This window comes from Echiichthys vipera (assembly GCF_963691815.1).
Source record: "Echiichthys vipera genome assembly, chromosome: 18".
NCBI lineage: Eukaryota > Metazoa > Chordata > Actinopteri > Perciformes > Trachinidae > Echiichthys > Echiichthys vipera.
The window spans coordinates 12,980,397-12,998,486 of NC_139843.1; the positions used below are offsets into that span (position 1 = coordinate 12,980,397).

Here is an 18,090-nt window from a genome sequence, read left to right on the forward strand (position 1 = left end):
TGTATAATCAATTTTGTTTATACATAAACCACTAAAAAGTATTTTTTACATCTAGATATAGATTTGGATGGATACTGTCCCATATCCAGACAGCATCTTTCACGCAGAGGAAATAAGTGAAACACCTTCACCCACTATGTGCTGTTAATTTATATCTCTTATTTGTGTGTCTGTATGTATATACAGTATATCTTCTGTTTATATTTCAGTTCTGTGCTTTTTTCAGGGTTCAACATTTAGTCGATTTCTAGTTACTGCCACACCTTGATACAGACAATTCCTATCCTGCCTGAAAATAACTGGAGTAGGTGTGTGTGTATCAGTGTATTGGTGTAAAAATGTCCATATCCAGATGAAGGAGTGGTGCTCGTTGTGTTTGTCCACCCTGGGTGGAATTTTAATAACTGCCAGGTAGATGATTAGCAATCTCAAACCCCACACCCCTCAATAATGCTTAGATCATTAGAATAAGAATTATTATTATTGTTATTATAAACACTGACAACAGTGGAAGGTTTTTTCTGATTTCTTCAGAGCCAGGTAAAACCAGTGTAGTTGGTCCAGGGTATTTTAGTTAACATATTTAGCAGTGAATTTGTTTCCAGTAATCTCTCTTGTGAAAAGTGAAACTGTTCATTTTAACTTTTGATTGCCACAAATGTCGTTGTTGTTTGAATGTTTGGATATTTCATTATACAGTAAATTAGAATATTGATAATTTATTGCAACGTTGGTAATAGCTCAAATGTCTTCCAATGTGATGTAGTTTAGTAGTACAGTGGGTTTTCTTTTAATTAATCTGGGTCTTTAATATTGACCAGTGCCCTATCCTTGAAAAAAGAAAACAGGGGTTACGACGACATGTGAGGCGACCGCTCATTTAAAATAACAATGGCGGATCCTAAAAAGGTTAGCTTGGATGCTGTGATAGCATCAGTTTGATCAGAACTGGAATTGTTTTTCTGAATTCAATGAAGAACAAAGAATGGCACTATAGGCTTTTCTCTGTGGAAAATATTTTTTCATCTTTTCTCCGGATTGACTACGGCAAGAGTTTGACCTACAGATTGTGAAGAAGGACCTGACAATTCATTGTTGGGGATGGCAGGGAGCAGCCAATCAGCGCCTTAGTTTGGGTTTCTGGACAGACTCCCTGAATGTATGTCCCAGCATCTAGGTTTCACTTTAGTTTGTGGTGAATGTGGCTGAAGCTCTATTAGTTTAATTTGGGGATGTGGGATTAAATAGTCTTACCTCAGTAAGTCTGTAATTTCCTATGTTCAAATGTATTGTCTCTAAGAATACAGCAGAAAGAAGGCTGTTTAAATTCACATGGAGTTTGTTAAAATGTTTGTTGTTGTAAATCAAATTTGTGCGTACAAACGTTTCATGCATTCAAAGCTTTGTTCATAACATTGACATGCAAATTCTAATTCATTCGAATGCTGTATCGTATTATAGTATCTGAATAATAGTAATCTGAATAACATTTCCAAGTCAACATTTATTGTGTAAGATAAATGTAATCATTTCACAACATTAAATGATGTGCACTGCAATTGTCTTTTCTTTTAAATTCTCCTTCACATCTTTCCTTGACCTCATTACATTCATCGAGGTCAAAGAAAAGTGGTTAGGAAAAGATAGATCCTGACACAGCAGCTGCAGAAGCTTCAAGAAAATGGTTTCTTAGGCAAAATGAGTTCCTAGGCAACATATGAGATTCATACTTCATTCATAGAAATACTTCATTTCATTTATAATTTTATCCTTCATTATACTTAATCACTTCATTTATGACAGATATTTTATGATAAGAACCTCCACCAAGAGACCAGGGATACGATAGATAAACATGTACTTTAGTATGCTGCACTGCTGTCCCCTACTGCTGGAGAGACATGATTACTTCTACTTTTCACCTTATCACAAAACAAAGCTCAAGGACAAAGAGAAAAAATACAAACAAAAAGCAAAAGTTGAATGAAGAAAATGTAGAACATGGATCATCTTTGATCACCCTAAATCAGAGTTTTGACAGTCATCAAACTGACTAGCAGGGACACCAATGAGGTCAACTGGCCTGAAGCACTGCTCGATTTCAGCATTCTGGCTGCAAGACAAGAACCAAAGTTTACATTAAATGTATAGATCAAGCTTTATGTCATTTGAAGAGTACAAAAGTTCTGAAAAATAATGTGGCTTTACCCTCCCTACGTGGTGTCAGGGTTAGTGGTCCTAGCGAGAGGTCTGAGGTTGCATGATAGGACACATCCCTCCCAACTCGCCTGTGGTTACCTTGGTTGCAGTGCTGCAGGAAAACAACAGAGGCTTCTGATGATGCACCTGTTGACAATCAGTCTACACTCCCTACAAACACAAACACAGTAGCACTTACAGCTGTGCAGTTGTTGTATTTCAAAAGACACAGGTGGACCTGGCAGTGCAGGTAGATGGATGAATAGTTGGTAAAGGTGAACATCCTGAAGGAGAACCGGGACACAGTGGAGATGCCATTCTGAACCAGCTCTACTGTACTATCAGCTGGGTTGGGACACCTGGAAGACAGGAGAAGATGACAGAAGTTACGATGTGTGAGAGTTGTAAAAGAGAGGATGGGTGGAGCAATTAAAGAGAGGCCCTTATAGAGCAAATACTTTTTTTCAGACTTTGGCAATCAAGAACCAGTGATCAGAGTGATAAGACAAGATTGCAATAGCTCCTTTACTCTGCACTTAGGAGATTCCAGCGAACGGGGTAGGTGGCAAGGTTGACCGGTGTGGCCCAACAAGAGTCCACAAGGGTGGACATTTGCCTTGCATCGACTCCTTCCGTCCGCACCTCCACATACATCCTCTGGTTGATTTCCATTTCGACGTTGCTGCTACTGGTCAGTGGGAAGCGGAAGCCAGCGTCCTGATAGGGGATGATCCTCATATGAAACTGTCCACGGCCTGATGGAAGCTTTTTGCTCACAATACTGCAAAGAAAAACACGTTTTTTTTTGTGCAACCCTATCAGTACATACACCATGACGTGTCATGATGGACAGATGTGAACTATAAAGAACAAAGGACTGTGTTGATTGCATTGATTTAGCAAAATATAAGTCACTAAAACATGAGGAGGAGATGGTGATGTCACCTTTCTACCGGGTTGATGCCCACAGCCATAGACAGGGCCTGGGCCAGAGGGTATACACAGCAGAAACGCAGATGAATGTTTCTCTGGCGGTTGATTAGACCTTCATGAGGGTCCATGTCACCCTGGATGGTGTTCTCGTACATGAAATGGGTTCCATTGCTCTTCAAATTGAAATGACAAAACATTACAAGTTGTTTTTAGTTGTAATGTGTCTTCTAGAGAAAAGTTCTATCTAAAATTTTCATCGGTCTATGTTGATAACATTAAAGTCTATGGACTGTACCCTGAGAACTGTCCCACACAGCTCGTCGTCATTGTCAAAGTTGAACACCAGCCGTCCGTCTTGGAGATTCCCTTTACAGGAGTCATCTCTGAGATGGAGGGAGCTGGATTGGAGGCCAGCCTCAAACAGCTGACAGCGCGACACAGACATGGTTCCTGAACTACTGACACAAGTGATGGACGAGTCTGTAACAGAGGGATAGAAATTAAACAATGTCTAATATCACAGTTTAAAAGGTGCACTAACCAATAATTTTAGATTACTAATTGATCAAATGATTAGACTCATTTGAAAGGTGGTGCCTTTAGTGACAAACCCACAGAGAATATTGTGAAGGAGGATATAACATAGAAGTACAGGACTCACAGTGTTGCAACAATCTTATAGGGTTATACTTGATGCCAGTTTAAATCATTGCAACATTGTTTCTGAGAAAACTTATTTCATCATCAGTCATGTTGGCATGATGGATGGTTCACAGTAACACAATACCCATGAGCCTCGGCTGCAACTATTGTCGCCAGTCAGGGGTGTATAACAGATCAATTGAATTCATTCAAAATGACCCAGGAATTATAAAACACCTTAATAAACACCTTAATCTTTAGTTTGAAATGAACCCTGGGAGTCAAAGCTAGATTCAACCTGTTTTAGCAAATATATAATAAACCAAAACCTAAATGGATGCTATTGTTCAGTGCTTTGGTTTGTTGTGCTTTGTAGATGTATGAAGATTAGATTCAGTTTCTTTATTTGTACATGCAGGTAAATTTGGCTTGCAGTGAGAGACATTCATACAATACAATAAAATAAAATAAAAAACAGTAAAATAGCTACACAATTGTCATCAACCTATCATCATTCCATGCTGCCTCATAAAGTAGATTAAATATGTAGTGGCTACCCTCAAAGTGCACGGCATAAAGTGCATAAGTGGCACTCATCATATCATCATCGTCACCATCAAGATCATCATCGTCAACACCGCAACCATCTTCAAGGGATCAACAAGTTCATATTAAGATGTATGATGGCTGCAGGGACAAAACTCGACCTGTGTAATGTCTACTACTCATCTTACACATTACTTCAGCGAAAACAAAGCAGTGTTTTAAGAGGAGCTGCCCTCACCGTAGCTCTCATTGTTGGGCCGGTGATGGTGTTCATCACAGAAGCAGCCGTACACACCATCCTGCTCACCACACCACTCATACTCTGTGCAGTTCAGCAGTTCACAGGGGTCTGACTCAGCTATGGAAATAATTAGGAAAGGATGAGACAAGGAGCGATGCAACTGAAGCAAAAGATAAGATACCCAGCCACCACATGTACAAATGAAAAGTCAATTGTCAATTGTCTTATTCGCCCAATGCACACTTACCACACTGCAAATCAGAGCGCCACTCTGGGATGTTCAACCCCAAAACCGAGCAGGTTCTCTCATAGGCTGAGACTGCAGAACACAGCATGCCGTTGGCTGGAGTGTAGAGGCACAGATCGTAGACACAGGACGTGAAAAATGGCCGGGGGTCAGAGTGCAGGTGACAGGCACTGAACGGACCGCTGCTGTTGGTGATGACACTACAGAGCTCCGAGTATTCTTCCATAAAGAGGCAGTCGTTCAATCCTTCACCATTGTTATCATCTGTGGATCCACAACTGGAAAAAATATAAATAAAACACTTTGTTTATCTTATCAGAATATATTTTTCTATAATATACTGATACTGTTATACTGTAAAATACTGATTTTTGTAAAAAAGTCAACTGATGATGATATATTTTATCTACTACCATAAGTCAGCGTCGACAAAAATCAATGACAAAATTAGTCACCAGCAAATATAATTGTCAATAAGTGTTCACATCACAAGCCGTCATCACAAGGCTGTTTCACACTGTGGAGATGAACTACATCGCTTTGTATACATATGAGAAATCTCGCTTTCGACCTATCTCTGCTCAGAGTAACATTTTGTTAATGCACAAGCAGATGAAGAGGAGGCATGGTGGAGTTCTGGATGATGAGTTCAGAATGATGTGCACAGAATTCATGGCTCTTTAATTTTCTTTTGTTATCAAGGAAAAACTTTAAAAACATTTTTTCTGGCCTGTGATTCCTCTTTTAAATTTCTTATATCAGAAATATGTAGTAGTATCTTCAACAGCAGCAATGTTTATTAACATTATTTTTTATTGTTTTTATTGTTAGTTAGCACATGACACCAAAACAACCTCAAGGTAAATTGAAAAGCTGAAAGCTAAACAGAGCCATTTAGTAATTCATTATCCAATAAGTCAACTAATTATTTAAATAATCAATGACTATCAAAAAGAAATTAGTTGCAGTCCTGATTTTGCTTGTGTGGGAAACTTCACACAAGTCATTTTTACCTCACCCTGTTTGGCTTGTGGGGGACTTCCAGCTGTGTCCAAAGTGATTGTCATTTTGTGCCAATGTGCCATTGGGCAGGACTTTGTCATCTGTAGGATTGCTGTTAAAGTTTCCACACATCCCGGTGACTCTGTTTTGACGGTGTTGGCCCATTCTGACCAGTAGAGTACTCTGTCCATCAAACTGGACAACCAAGTCAATGGCATCGACAACTATGTAGCTTCCCTCTCTCACCACCCGAGCTAAAGTTCCCAAAGTGGTGGGAAGAGACACATAATTTCCGTTTACCTGGAGTGATGAGAGATTGGAGAAAGACGAAGAAGGTGTGAGGAGGAACTTGTTCTTACCTATGTTTACTTTATACCAGACATATAGAGAAAGTTTTAATCCAGAAAGCAATTAAGAGTTTACCTTTACTCTTTTGTTGGGTCCAATCCTGACATACGCTCTCTCTGGTTGATTTGAGAGGTATATATCGACTGCTGACACAAATGACACACGGTTGTTTCCACGGTGATTATTGGTGGCTACCACCTGGAACTGGGTTTCATTGGTGCCGTGGTTCCCACTCTCAGTAATGATGTAAGAGCATGTGCCCTGGAAGTGAGCTACTGCCCCATCAAAGGTGATGTAGTGTGGGTCCCCCCACACTGTGCAAGTAGACATTGCATCAAAACAGCCCAGCTGACCATTTCTGATAGTGCACTCTTGTTCAGGGGTGCACAATGCAGCAGAGCAGCGCAGGTCATTGGGAGCATGACATTCACATCGCTGGGAGCAACCTTCTGTCCAGAAGGACTCTCCAGCCTGAAGCATGTGAAGATTTAAAATGAATTGTGTGCTACAACGTACATTAATAAGACCAAAAGACTTCTGAGCGCAAAAGGGAATGGGAAAAAAATGTTTGCTGCCCATAAACATTCAGAAGACAGTACAATAACAATAATTTTTTAACAAGCTTCACAGAGAACTATGGGCGTGAACCTTCATCACAAATCTGTTTTAACTGAATACTCTCTGGACCCTGTTTGGGAAAGTTGATTGAGAAAGCTCTGACGTTTTATTAATTTGTAGATCATGACTTACATCATAGTAGAAGCCATCATATTGACAGCCACAGCTTTCTATAGGGACACATCTTGTCCCACTCCGGAGAAAACCCTCGTCACAGAAACATCCTTCAGAGCAAACCTGCTCACAACTGGCATCAACGCTGCTGGCACAGGTGTGGTGACAGTCGGTACCACACAGCTCATAATGGCTATTGGCTGGACAGTCAAGGCCTTTAGAAGTGAACAAAAAAATGATAGCTGTCGGATGATCAAGAGTCTCTAAGCAGGTCTTAGAATACATGTTTTTGATTGTTCCCTAGGCCGTTTGTGTAGTAGATAATCAACACATTGACTGGTTGACTTACTGCAGGTGGTGTTCTGTCTCCAAGGGTAGATCCGAACATTAGCAGACTGACAGGCACTGACATATGCCTCAATGGCCCTGCATAGAAGATCTTGGCCTCGATTTCTCGCCACACAAACATCAAACACACAGTCACTGAAATATGGTGCTGGGTCCACCTGCTCATGGCAGAAGCTGAAGGGGCCGTTGGCTGCCTGAATCACCTCACATTGAGCTCTAGCGGGTTGCTCATCGGTGCATTGTGGGCAGGAGGACCCACACCCATTACTGCAGGAGTAGTTCCCGCTCACTTTCCAAGCTGTCCCAAACTCATCTGGAGAGGTAACCATCATTCCAGACGGGGTGTTGAACTCATCATTTGGATTTCCATTGAAGTTTCCACAAAGTCCACATGTTTTACCACTGTATTGTTAAAAATAATGAAATGCATACGAGGCAAAAATATGATTGAAGCTACATGTGTTAAATATTTGGTATAATATTTATTATTGGCTACAGTTAATGGCAGATACCTGTAACTTGAAGGTACAGAGACAGACACTGTACTCCCTCCATCGTATGTGACACTCATGCCAAAATCAGCACTGACAAATGTGCGAGATCCACTTGAATAGATGGATACACGGCTTCCATTCAAGAGTATTGGTAAGTTTTTCGTTTCCCCATTCACCTATAACATTGGAAAAACAGAAGACAATGAAGTGCCATGGATTTGTATTTGTATTGCAACTATTAGGAGGTTTTGAAAATAATAGCTGTCAAATCCAATGTAGATTAAAAATAGATGTAGATTAAGATGAACGAATTGATGAAGCGTTTCTTCAAGGATTTTAAATTTGTGTCTCTCACCTGTACCACACCATGGCTGTCCCTTGACATATGCACTCGATAGCCCCACACATTCACAAAGACTTCAGCTGTGATTGAAAATGGCAACCCACTCCATGGCTCATTCTTAGCTTCCACAGAAAACTGATGGAGTCCATCAGTGTCATTACACAGGTTCACCAAAACATAGCGGCAGGTTCCCTGGAAGTCATAGGCTTTGCCATCAAAGGTGAGGTAGTGAGGGTCACCAGAGGCAGAGCACGTGCCATGAGGGCTGGGATGGCATCCAAACTCACCCTCCACCACACGGCAGGACTCCTGGGGTCCACAGGAGTTGGGGATACAGCGGACTGCCCCAGTAGCACCATTACAGGTGCACAAGCTCTGACATTCCTCACCATCCCAGAAACGTTCGCCCCCTTCCCGATAGCGTCCCTGGTGATGACATCCGCAGGCTGTAGGTCGTACGCACTGGTGGCCATTGAGGACAAAACCATCGTTACACTGGCAACCCTCCTGGCACACAGTATCACAGGTAAAAGGGAAAGAGAGGCTGGGACAGGCGGAAGGACAAGAGCTTCCACAGCCTTCATGATGGCTGTTTAGAGGGCAGTTTTGCTCTAGAGAAAGACAAAGCAATTTATTCAGCAAACATCACTGATATTATATCAAAACCACCAACACCAAAAGAAGGCAAAGTGCTTACCACAGTTAGTTGCATTCCTCCAGTGTCCAAGGGTAACACCCTTTTGTTGACACATTAGTGCATAATCTCGTAGGACCTCACATAGCGCTGATGCTGGATCTCTAGAGGCTCCAATAATCTGCACACATGCATCCACATGCTGCCGTGGGTCCATGATGGCCCAACACTGGACAAATGGCCCGTTTGGTGAGCTAAGGATGCCACAGTACTCACTAGAGTTGTAATTTGTTGTAGAGTTACCATTTAACCTTTCCACACAGTGTGCAGTGAGGGACCCATCTCGCCAACTGTCCCCAAAGTCCTGAGAGTTGTTGACCAGAATACCGTTGGGGGTGCGGAAGTCATCATGTGGGTGACCATTGTAATTACCACAGAGTCCACCCAGTGAACCGTTGTAGATACCAGGTGCAGTTACACGCACAAAGTGAGGCCAGACTGTCTGCACTGTTACACCAAAGGAGGTGCGAAGGATGATACTGTAAATGCTGCTGTGGTAGATTTGGAAGCGATTGGACGCCGAGCTGAATGGTAATCTGATCTCCTGACCATCAACCTAAAGGGCCATGTAGACAAGATTTAATCAAATGTATGTGCTGTTAAATATTAAAGAGAAAAGATCACATGATTAAAGAACATTAAACAGTGCCAATAATGATATTAAAATTACTACACGTTTTTCACTGGTCAGCAATCATTTTGCCAAATTTGTTTTGATTAGTGATCAGATGCCACACTTTTAAAATGGTGGATATATCACATTCAAATCAAGTCTTTTTAAAGAAGTTCCAATCACTTACCTGTACTCTGCTGCTACTTGCCATCTCAATGGACACTTGTTTGCCCTCTGCCTCAAACTTTAGCAACCGGGCAAAACCCTGTTGGCCTCTGGGCACTTTTTCTGCCGTCACCACAAAATGTGGATGAGGAGACAATCCCATTACTTTGGCAAGGGACAATCGACACGCACCAGGATACTGGTATGTCAGTCCGTCAAAAGTATGATATGACCCTGGGCCTCTTATCCAACATGTTCCATAGCTGTTTGGTCTGCATCCTCTTTCTCCTTCCTCGACACTGCAGGATTCAAGGGGGCCGCAACCATGGGAGTGGCAAGTCATGGAGCCATAACTGCAGCTACAACGTCTCCCACAGTCCTCGTCAAGTATTACAGTTTCCCCAGAGCGGTAGTAGCGACCCTCAAAGCTGCAGCCACATTGAGCATGAGGGACACAGACCCCAGCACTGAGGATGTAGTCTGAATTGCAGATGCAGCTCTCCTGGGCAGGGAGAGGGCAGTTGTGGGTAGAATTGGGATTTACACAGGTAGCTGGACATCCTGTGCCTTGGGACTCAAAGTGGCTGTTTGTTGGGCAGGGTATTTCTAGACAAAATAATACAACATTGATCTTGACATCATGGATATTTTACTCAAAGGATATTTGAAATAATGTTGATTGATGAACTGACATACCACAGAAGCCCTGTCTCCTCCAGCTTGGGAGCTGTACACCGTTCTGTTGACATCGACTTGCATACACATTAAGGGCTTGGCACAGAATGGGTTGGTAGCCTTCTCCTACACACAGATCATATACACAGCTTTCCACAAAGGTCTGTGGGGGAAGTCGTTCGTGGCAAGCAGAAAAAGGTCCAGAGCTGTTCTGGAGGATACCACAATGGGCAGAATTGCTGTACAAAGCCGTCTGAGCCTCAGTACAAGCAGCACAGTCCAGACCTCCACACTGCGCCTCACAACCAGCCTCATCGTCTCCTAATGCTTGCCAGCTGTTGGCAAAAACCACATCCGAGCTCACAACCTCACCTTGGCGGGTTCGAAAGTCATCCCAAGGGCGATTGTTAAAGTTTCCACACAGGCCACATGTTGCATTCTGGTAAGTGTAGGGCACACTGATCCTAACATAATGATCTGTGTCATAAGACACCTCCAGGCCAAAGTCAGTACTTACGATCACAGAAAAACCTGACTCATAAACCTGGACCGTGCCGTTGCTCAGGGAGATTGGAGTGGCTGCAAAATTGCCATTAACCTGCAATCACAACAGCAAGTACATCAAGAGTAGCAAAAAAATATATTAGAAATCATTTGAAAGAGTCTATGTTTCAGTATTAACACAGTCAAAATCACAAACCTTAGCCACACCAGGATGTCCCTTGACAAGCTCAATGGTTTCATTATAGACATACACTTTGACCAGTCGTGTCCAGGAAACATGAGTGCTGCCCCGGTGCTCGTTCTTGCCTTCAACTCTATAGTAGGCCAGGCCATGACCACATTGCTCAGAGAGGACATAAGTGCAGGTGCCCTGGAAGTGAAACACTTTGTCATCGAAGGTATAGTAATGTGGATCTCCACTTATGGTGCAGGTTCCTCTCTCCACTGTCTGGCAGGAGAACTGAAAGTCAGTCGGTTGGCAGATTTGGGAAAAGCTGCAGGGTTGGCTGTGACACTGCAGGCCCGCTGAGGTGCAGATACACTTCTGTGCGCAGGTCCTGTCGCTCCAGAATGAGTCACCCAGCTGTACAGGTTCACCTTGAAAAAAAATAAAGAATAGTTTTCCTTGTAAGGCAAGGATTTCAACATGCAGAGCACTAGTACCACTTAAACCACCAACCACGTTTTGGGGGTGTTTTTGACTTTTTGAGAACTGCTTTGGAATACTAATATAAATCAATTAAATTAAAAATGAAGTTGCAACTTTAATAATCTGTATGTCATCATATTCTAATGTAACAGCAGTTCAGTGCACAGTACTCAGCTGTGTGCAGCATATACAGTAAAACAGTTTTCATTGGTTCAACAAGTACAGATTTATTGTATGATGGTCACATTATGTGCATCACTCTAAAGAAGCACCTCCTGGCTCTGATTTTACCATTGAATGTGCAGCCTCTTGATCCATTGTCCACACGGAATGCCCAGCGACCAGGTACATTGACATTGCTGGTCAGGCTGAAACTTGAGTAGTTGCCCGTTGCATTGTTAGAGAATGAACCAGGGATGGTGAAATGGTGAGGAGACTGACGCGTGTCATATCCAGCCTGTAAGTACCAGTCACATCAATAACTTTTATTCTTTTAATCTTTGCCATTGCTGCATTCAGAATTATGGTAAACCTGGCATCTTAAAAACATGTTTTGCAGTACATTGTATATAATTGCACTGTCTCTAACCTGCACGTTGTGCCGTGTTGTTATGGCTATTATTCCATAGTTCATCAGTACAAATGAGTACCGGCCGCCAGAGATCAAAACTGCTTGGACAGTTGTGCGCTGGAAAGAAAAATTGAATTTGTTATTATTATTATTATTATTATTATTATTATTATTATTATTATTATAGTAAACATAGTAATAGATCAAATACACACACACACACACACACGTACTTCCCCATTCAACACAAGATGACTTACTGTTCCTGAATTTGGAAAGTAGGCCACCTCATACCATGTTGCAACAAAGACCCATGTGGCATTGAAGCTCAACCCTGGGAAGTACACATTGATGTCCTCTGTAGCTTGTTGGAGGACAGTGCCACTGGTGTATTGGTTGTAGTAGATCTGACCAATTTCTCTGTTGTCTAAATCCGTCCAGAATGGAGCGATGATGTCTCTGGTGCCATGCAATGGAAATCTTCGAGGAACATATGTACTAAAAGGCGCATTAAAGGTCAGGTCCCCGTTGTGATTTACCTAAAAACAAATAAACCATTTCTCAAAGAATTAGTAGGCATCAACTTCACTCACTGACAATTACATGTTATCGAGTATAAACATTTTTTTTATTGCAATAGTATTTTATACCATATTACAGATACTGTATTATAGTATAGCAATTCTTCGTTGGAAATTGAAACATTAAGGATCAGTTCAAATTAAACAAAGTCTTTTTAGTTTGATTATGTATTGTGCTTTTTTCCCTCTGTTATTAACTTATTTACTATTTTTTGCACATTTACAAAACAGTTCTTATCATAGAATTGATTTGTTAATCATCATATAGTTTCTTAAAATATTTCTTTACATACGTAAATCTGATTGTAGAACTGGCCAAAATACACAAACGGTCTTAGCAGGAAAATTAGAGGAGAACTTCCGTCATCTGTTCGAGAGCTTTTTGTTCCAGCAATTGGGTAGAGGGGGCCTTCTGTAGAAAGAATACAACAAAGATAAAATGTCCTATCATATTTTCAATATTTCTAGATCAACACACCTAACCAATAACAATCCATATTAGAGGCTATTACACATATGAGCCATTTGTGGACATTTTTATTACTAAACAGTCCAACCTGAACAGAAAACAATAAAACAACAAATACACCATTCTATTAAGGTGAACTAGGGTCCTGGTAATACTTTCACTATCAGTCAAAATGATTCCGATGAAAAAGATCTAATTTTAAAAAAAGCAATTCAACACCACCTGAATACCTATCTGTGTACTTCATAGAGTCAGTACGCCATGACATCAGTGTTAGTGGTACCACATCCCAGGTGCAGCCAGAGGGGGGCAGTGAAAAACGCCTTTCAGCCCGTTATCACGTCCCTTGTGATGTGGCACCTCTCAAACCACCACACCCTTAGCTTTTGCTGTGCTATATGAATGTTACACCAAGCATTGCCATTGGCGTAAACTGTGTACCATGATATAGCAGAGTCACGATTCTCCAAATCCATAACTCAATCTGACTTTTGGTGCCCAATTTAAACTTCTTTTTTTTAAGCACTGACGGTGATGCTACTGTTAAATAGGTGATGACAGTAATGCAAATCAAGTCTTGATTCATAAAGACAAGCCGCTCATTGGTTTTCTGTCCTGACAACTGTCACATTTTAAAAGATCTTTGAATAAAGATCATGGTATCATGTGCGATATGACAGCATGAACTGTGTGAACAAAGTACATTTTTAACTTACCTGAAGTAGGAGGAGGAGTCGGCATACCTGAAAACAAATGTACAACTGTTTCTCTTTCCTTTTCCTTGGACACATGAAAACAGGCAGGGGTGGGGAGAGGAAACATACTGGAGAATCCACGATCCTGACTTGGATTTCAATGACTGAAATTGTGACACGACCCTATTCTAATAGAATTCATGTATGATACTTGAGGATATGTTGTGATGGCTTACAGTCATTATACTTGGTCAATTTCCACATTGGCTTAGTGCATGTGAAAATAAATATGAATAAATATAAATGTGTATATATATATCAGAATTAGCGACTAGTGACTCAAATTTGACTTGACAAAACTACAGCCAACATATTCTTCTGTGAAGCCACTCATTCCTGCTAACAACCAAGCATACAGCAGTGGTTTTAGCTGTAATCCAGCAGTGATAGGTGTAACCTTGGAGTAATAACTGCTTTGAACTGTGTTAAGTGTATGAACAAAAGAACAAAAGCCTCAACTTACGTGTTCTCTGAGTAGTCACCATACCTACGAAAACACATGAATTAATATTATTGGATGAAAAAATCAGTCTGCTAAGATCAATAAAATGTTGCTTATTGATTAACTAACACTGATGACATCACTGTTAGTGGTACCACATCCCAGGTACAGCCAGAGGGGGGCAGTGAAAAACGCCTTTCAGCCAGTTATCACGTCCATCGTGATGCTGCACCTCTCAAACCACCACACCCTTAGCTTTTGCTGTGCTATATGAATGTAACACCAAGCATTGCCATTGGTGTAAACTGTGTACCATGATATAGCAGAGTCACGATTCTCCAAATCCATAACTCAATCTGACTTTTGGTGCCCAATTTAAACTTCTTTTTTTTAAGCACTGACGGTGATGCTACTGTTAAATAGGTGATGACAGTAATGCAAATCAAGTCTTGATTCATAAAGACAAGCCGCTCATTGGTTTTCTGTCCTGACAACTGTCACATTTTAAAAGATCTTTAAATAAAGATCATGGGATCAAGTGCGATATGACAGCATGAACTGTGTGAACAAATGACATTTTTAACTTACCCGAAGTAGGAGGAGGAGTCGGAATACCTGAAAACAAATGTACAACTGTTTCTCTTTCCTTTTCTTTGGACACATGAAAACAGGCAGGGGTGGGGAGAGGAAACATACTGGGGAATCGACGATCCTGACTTGGATTTCCATGACTGAAATTGTGACACGACCCTATTCTAATAGAATTCATGTATGATACTTGAGGATATGTTGTGATGGCTTACAGTCATTATACTTGGTCAATTTCCACATTGGCTTAGTGCATGTGAAAATAAATATGAATGTGAAAAAAAATATAAATAAATATAAATATATATAAATGTGTATATATATATCAAAATTCGCGACTAGTGATAGCAGTATTAGGTGTAACCTTGAAGTAATAACTGCTTTGAACTGTGTTAAGAGTATGACCAAATGAACAAAACAACAAAAGCCTCAACTTACGTGTACTCTGAGGAGTCACCGTACCTATGAACACACATAACACATAAATACATTTATATTATTGGATGAAAAAATCCGTCTGCTAAAATCAATAAACAAAACTGAGTTAGTTAATTTATGTGAATGCATCAATAGAAATAAAAGCGAATTTTATTGAATTTTATCATTCAAATAAATACTTACTTATCATCCCCAAGAGCAGCACAGGCAACATGATTTGACTTGCTATCCTGCAAAACTCAAAATTCAAATCTGCTAAAAAAAACAAAAACAAACCTGTATATAAATGAATTACAAAACAAAATGTATCACAAGACAACTAGAAAGCATTCACAAATAGTACAATTGTTGTACAGTTTTAATAGCAAAAGCTGTTTAAAGATTCAAATTCACATTATTCCAGATATTTTTAATAAACATTTACTAACTTTAAGTTCTGAGATAAATACTAATAAATAAATAAATATGACAGTATCTTATTATCTAAGCCTTATCTTGTTTAAAGAAATTCTGGATCTGCATCTGAATCCAGATCTTCATAGATAATAAATCACTTTTTCTTTGGCTCATCCTAATTTTCTATGATTTTTAGTTTTTTTATAAATTAGCACCAGCCACACGTCAAATTGAATTGTGTCAATTGCACTTACAATTTAGAGAATGTTAACCGAGCCAAAGCCAAATTGAGAAATAGTGTAAAAGTATCATTTGAGTTGTTACTATAATTCAGATGGAAATCAGCCCCACTGGTTTAGGACATGCTATAGAATCATTAATACAAAATAAATGAATTACCTGTTCATATGGGCTTCTCTTGTTCTTGTACCTCTCATCTACGGTTCTGCAGCGCGGCATTAAGACTTTATGTGGTAAAAGCTGGCACAGTCCCATAAAACTGTTGCTTGACCAGTTACGGGAATATCAGATGGATTAAATCTTTCTTCCTCATTACAAGTGAACAAAACATTCCATTGTGCATTAAGAATAATGAAGATGATCTGACTGTGCTCAGCAGAAATAAAAAAAGGAGGTGTAATATTCTACCCAAGGCTTTAGTACTTAGGCACGTCAGGGCAAGTTAATTCATATAGCCCATTTCAACAAATAATATAAAAACAATTTAAAAAGGGGTATTTATTAACATGTTATATGTCAAAACAATATTGTTCACAGGAAGGTTTGACTAATTACAGAAACTCTAAAGCAGGGGTGTCAAACTCAGGCCTGTGGGTCAAATCTGGCCGCGGTGTAATTATATTTGGTCCGCAAGATCATATCATGGTTCTGTGAGAGCTGGCCCACGAGTATAAAGCACATAAACGTCTACTTTTCTGTTGACAAACATGAGCATCCATGCTACCAGTCTCTTTTGACAAACTTAATCCAACCCTCCCCAAAAATGGCCAAAAGAAAGATGGAAAACAGGAGCTTTTCCACACCGGTGGGAGGCAGATTATCTGTTTATGAAGGTAAAGACATAAACATTTCAAATCTGGAGAGAAGGGAAAACATGCACATTTGCAGTCTTTTTTTTTTTTAAAGTAAATATTGAGTTTGGCCTGCCACTTTTGTCCAAATTGTCTCTGAATTGGAGTTTGACACCCCTGCTCTAAAGTTACGTGCTCATTACTACGGTACTACTAAGTTACTAAGTATTAAAGAACACAAATCGCTGGTGACTAACCACACGTTTGCAGGATATCTATTCAAGCTAGATAGTTTTGGCTTTATCTGCCAATGTTTTGAGATACTCATCTCTGAGATTTCTGCCTCCACCCTGTGCAATGCGGGCAATAAAATGATCATTCTATACTTCATACTACATGAACAATTTCCATATGGTATATTTATAAGGGAGTTAACATTTCCAGTCAACCTCTCAGTTCATGTTGTTAGAGTGCTTTGAAGTCTTACTGACTGACAAGTTATTTACAGGTGTGAACACATTCTGATCCAACGCCCTCTTTAGTTTCTGTTTTGGAAAGGTGGTGAAGAGTTCACCTACTTAGGGGATTTAGAAAATATGCCCATCATTATGCATAAGTTATTGTGAATAAGTTGTCAAGCGTAGTGCACAGTAGCTCAGTGTAATCTATTAGGGCAGGCCTGGCCAACCCGCGGCTCCCGAGCCGCATGCGGCTCTTTGCCTGGTTTCATGCGGCTCTAACGTTCATATCGAAGTTTGGGTTTGTGTTTTTTCTAATGTGCGTGTTCGCTTCGCTTGAGTTCAATACGGTACTTTCGCCAAACGCGCATGCGCGTTAGATGAAAATACGGCAAAGTTTCCCAGTAGGGACAAAATCTTTTGAGTAAACAAATTGTGTCAAGTTCGCCTTCAAAATGGCAGGGAAAAAATGCACAGCCAAACGAAAATATGAAGATGAACACAGGACGTTTTTAACAGAATGGGAGAGTTTATATTTTTTTGTTGAGCGTAATGGCAAGCCATTCTGCCTTATATGCCAGGCGTCATTAGCGCATTTCAAAGCGTCAAATCTTCAGCGCCATTTCAGCTCACTCCATGCTAACATCGACCAGGAATTTCCAAAAGGAACTGAACTTCGCAAGCACAAGTTGGTCACTTTGAAAAGCCAGGCAGAAAAGCAGAAACAGTTTTTCCACAAATTTACGAAGTCCTCAGAGACCGTAACGCTTGCATCGTATCAACTGGCTTGGAACATTGCGCGGGCTAAAAAGCCATACAATGAAGGGGAGTTCGTTAAAAAGTGCCTCAGTGACGTTGTTGAAATCTTGTCTCCTGAAAACGACAAGCTAAAACGAATGGTATCAGAAGTCCAGCTGTCCCGCCACACTGTTGAACACAGAATATCGGACATTAACACGACTATTGAATCACAGTTGCACTCTGCC

General features: G+C 40.5%; 1 protein-coding gene across 1 annotated transcript in view; it reads right to left on the bottom strand.

Moving 5' to 3' along the window:
• LOC310960529 (IgGFc-binding protein) overlaps positions 1-16,032 on the bottom strand; it is a gene marked incomplete at its 3' end in the record, with an annotated part of 41,243 nt that extends 25,211 nt beyond the window's left edge. Inside the window, exons 1-28 of the mRNA XM_083932243.1 lie at positions 16,015-16,032; positions 15,403-15,449; positions 15,220-15,243; positions 14,782-14,808; positions 14,215-14,238; positions 13,713-13,739; positions 12,821-12,939; positions 12,207-12,485; positions 11,965-12,063; positions 11,667-11,832; positions 10,923-11,323; positions 10,244-10,820; positions 9,570-10,153; positions 8,773-9,325; positions 8,088-8,686; positions 7,751-7,908; positions 7,240-7,640; positions 6,909-7,105; positions 6,234-6,629; positions 5,827-6,110; positions 4,809-5,086; positions 4,559-4,678; positions 3,428-3,612; positions 3,145-3,305; positions 2,729-2,980; positions 2,399-2,558; positions 2,209-2,311; positions 2,051-2,113 (exon numbers count right to left, since the gene is read on the bottom strand). Coding sequence (XP_083788369.1) covers positions 2,051-2,113; positions 2,209-2,311; positions 2,399-2,558; positions 2,729-2,980; positions 3,145-3,305; positions 3,428-3,612; positions 4,559-4,678; positions 4,809-5,086; positions 5,827-6,110; positions 6,234-6,629; positions 6,909-7,105; positions 7,240-7,640; positions 7,751-7,908; positions 8,088-8,686; positions 8,773-9,325; positions 9,570-10,153; positions 10,244-10,820; positions 10,923-11,323; positions 11,667-11,832; positions 11,965-12,063; positions 12,207-12,485; positions 12,821-12,939; positions 13,713-13,739; positions 14,215-14,238; positions 14,782-14,808; positions 15,220-15,243; positions 15,403-15,449; positions 16,015-16,022 — 6,292 coding nt within the window. The 5' untranslated portion in view covers positions 16,023-16,032. The remainder of the gene's footprint in view (positions 1-2,050; positions 2,114-2,208; positions 2,312-2,398; positions 2,559-2,728; positions 2,981-3,144; positions 3,306-3,427; positions 3,613-4,558; positions 4,679-4,808; positions 5,087-5,826; positions 6,111-6,233; positions 6,630-6,908; positions 7,106-7,239; positions 7,641-7,750; positions 7,909-8,087; positions 8,687-8,772; positions 9,326-9,569; positions 10,154-10,243; positions 10,821-10,922; positions 11,324-11,666; positions 11,833-11,964; positions 12,064-12,206; positions 12,486-12,820; positions 12,940-13,712; positions 13,740-14,214; positions 14,239-14,781; positions 14,809-15,219; positions 15,244-15,402; positions 15,450-16,014) is intronic.
• Positions 16,033-18,090: the final 2,058 nt, after the last annotated feature.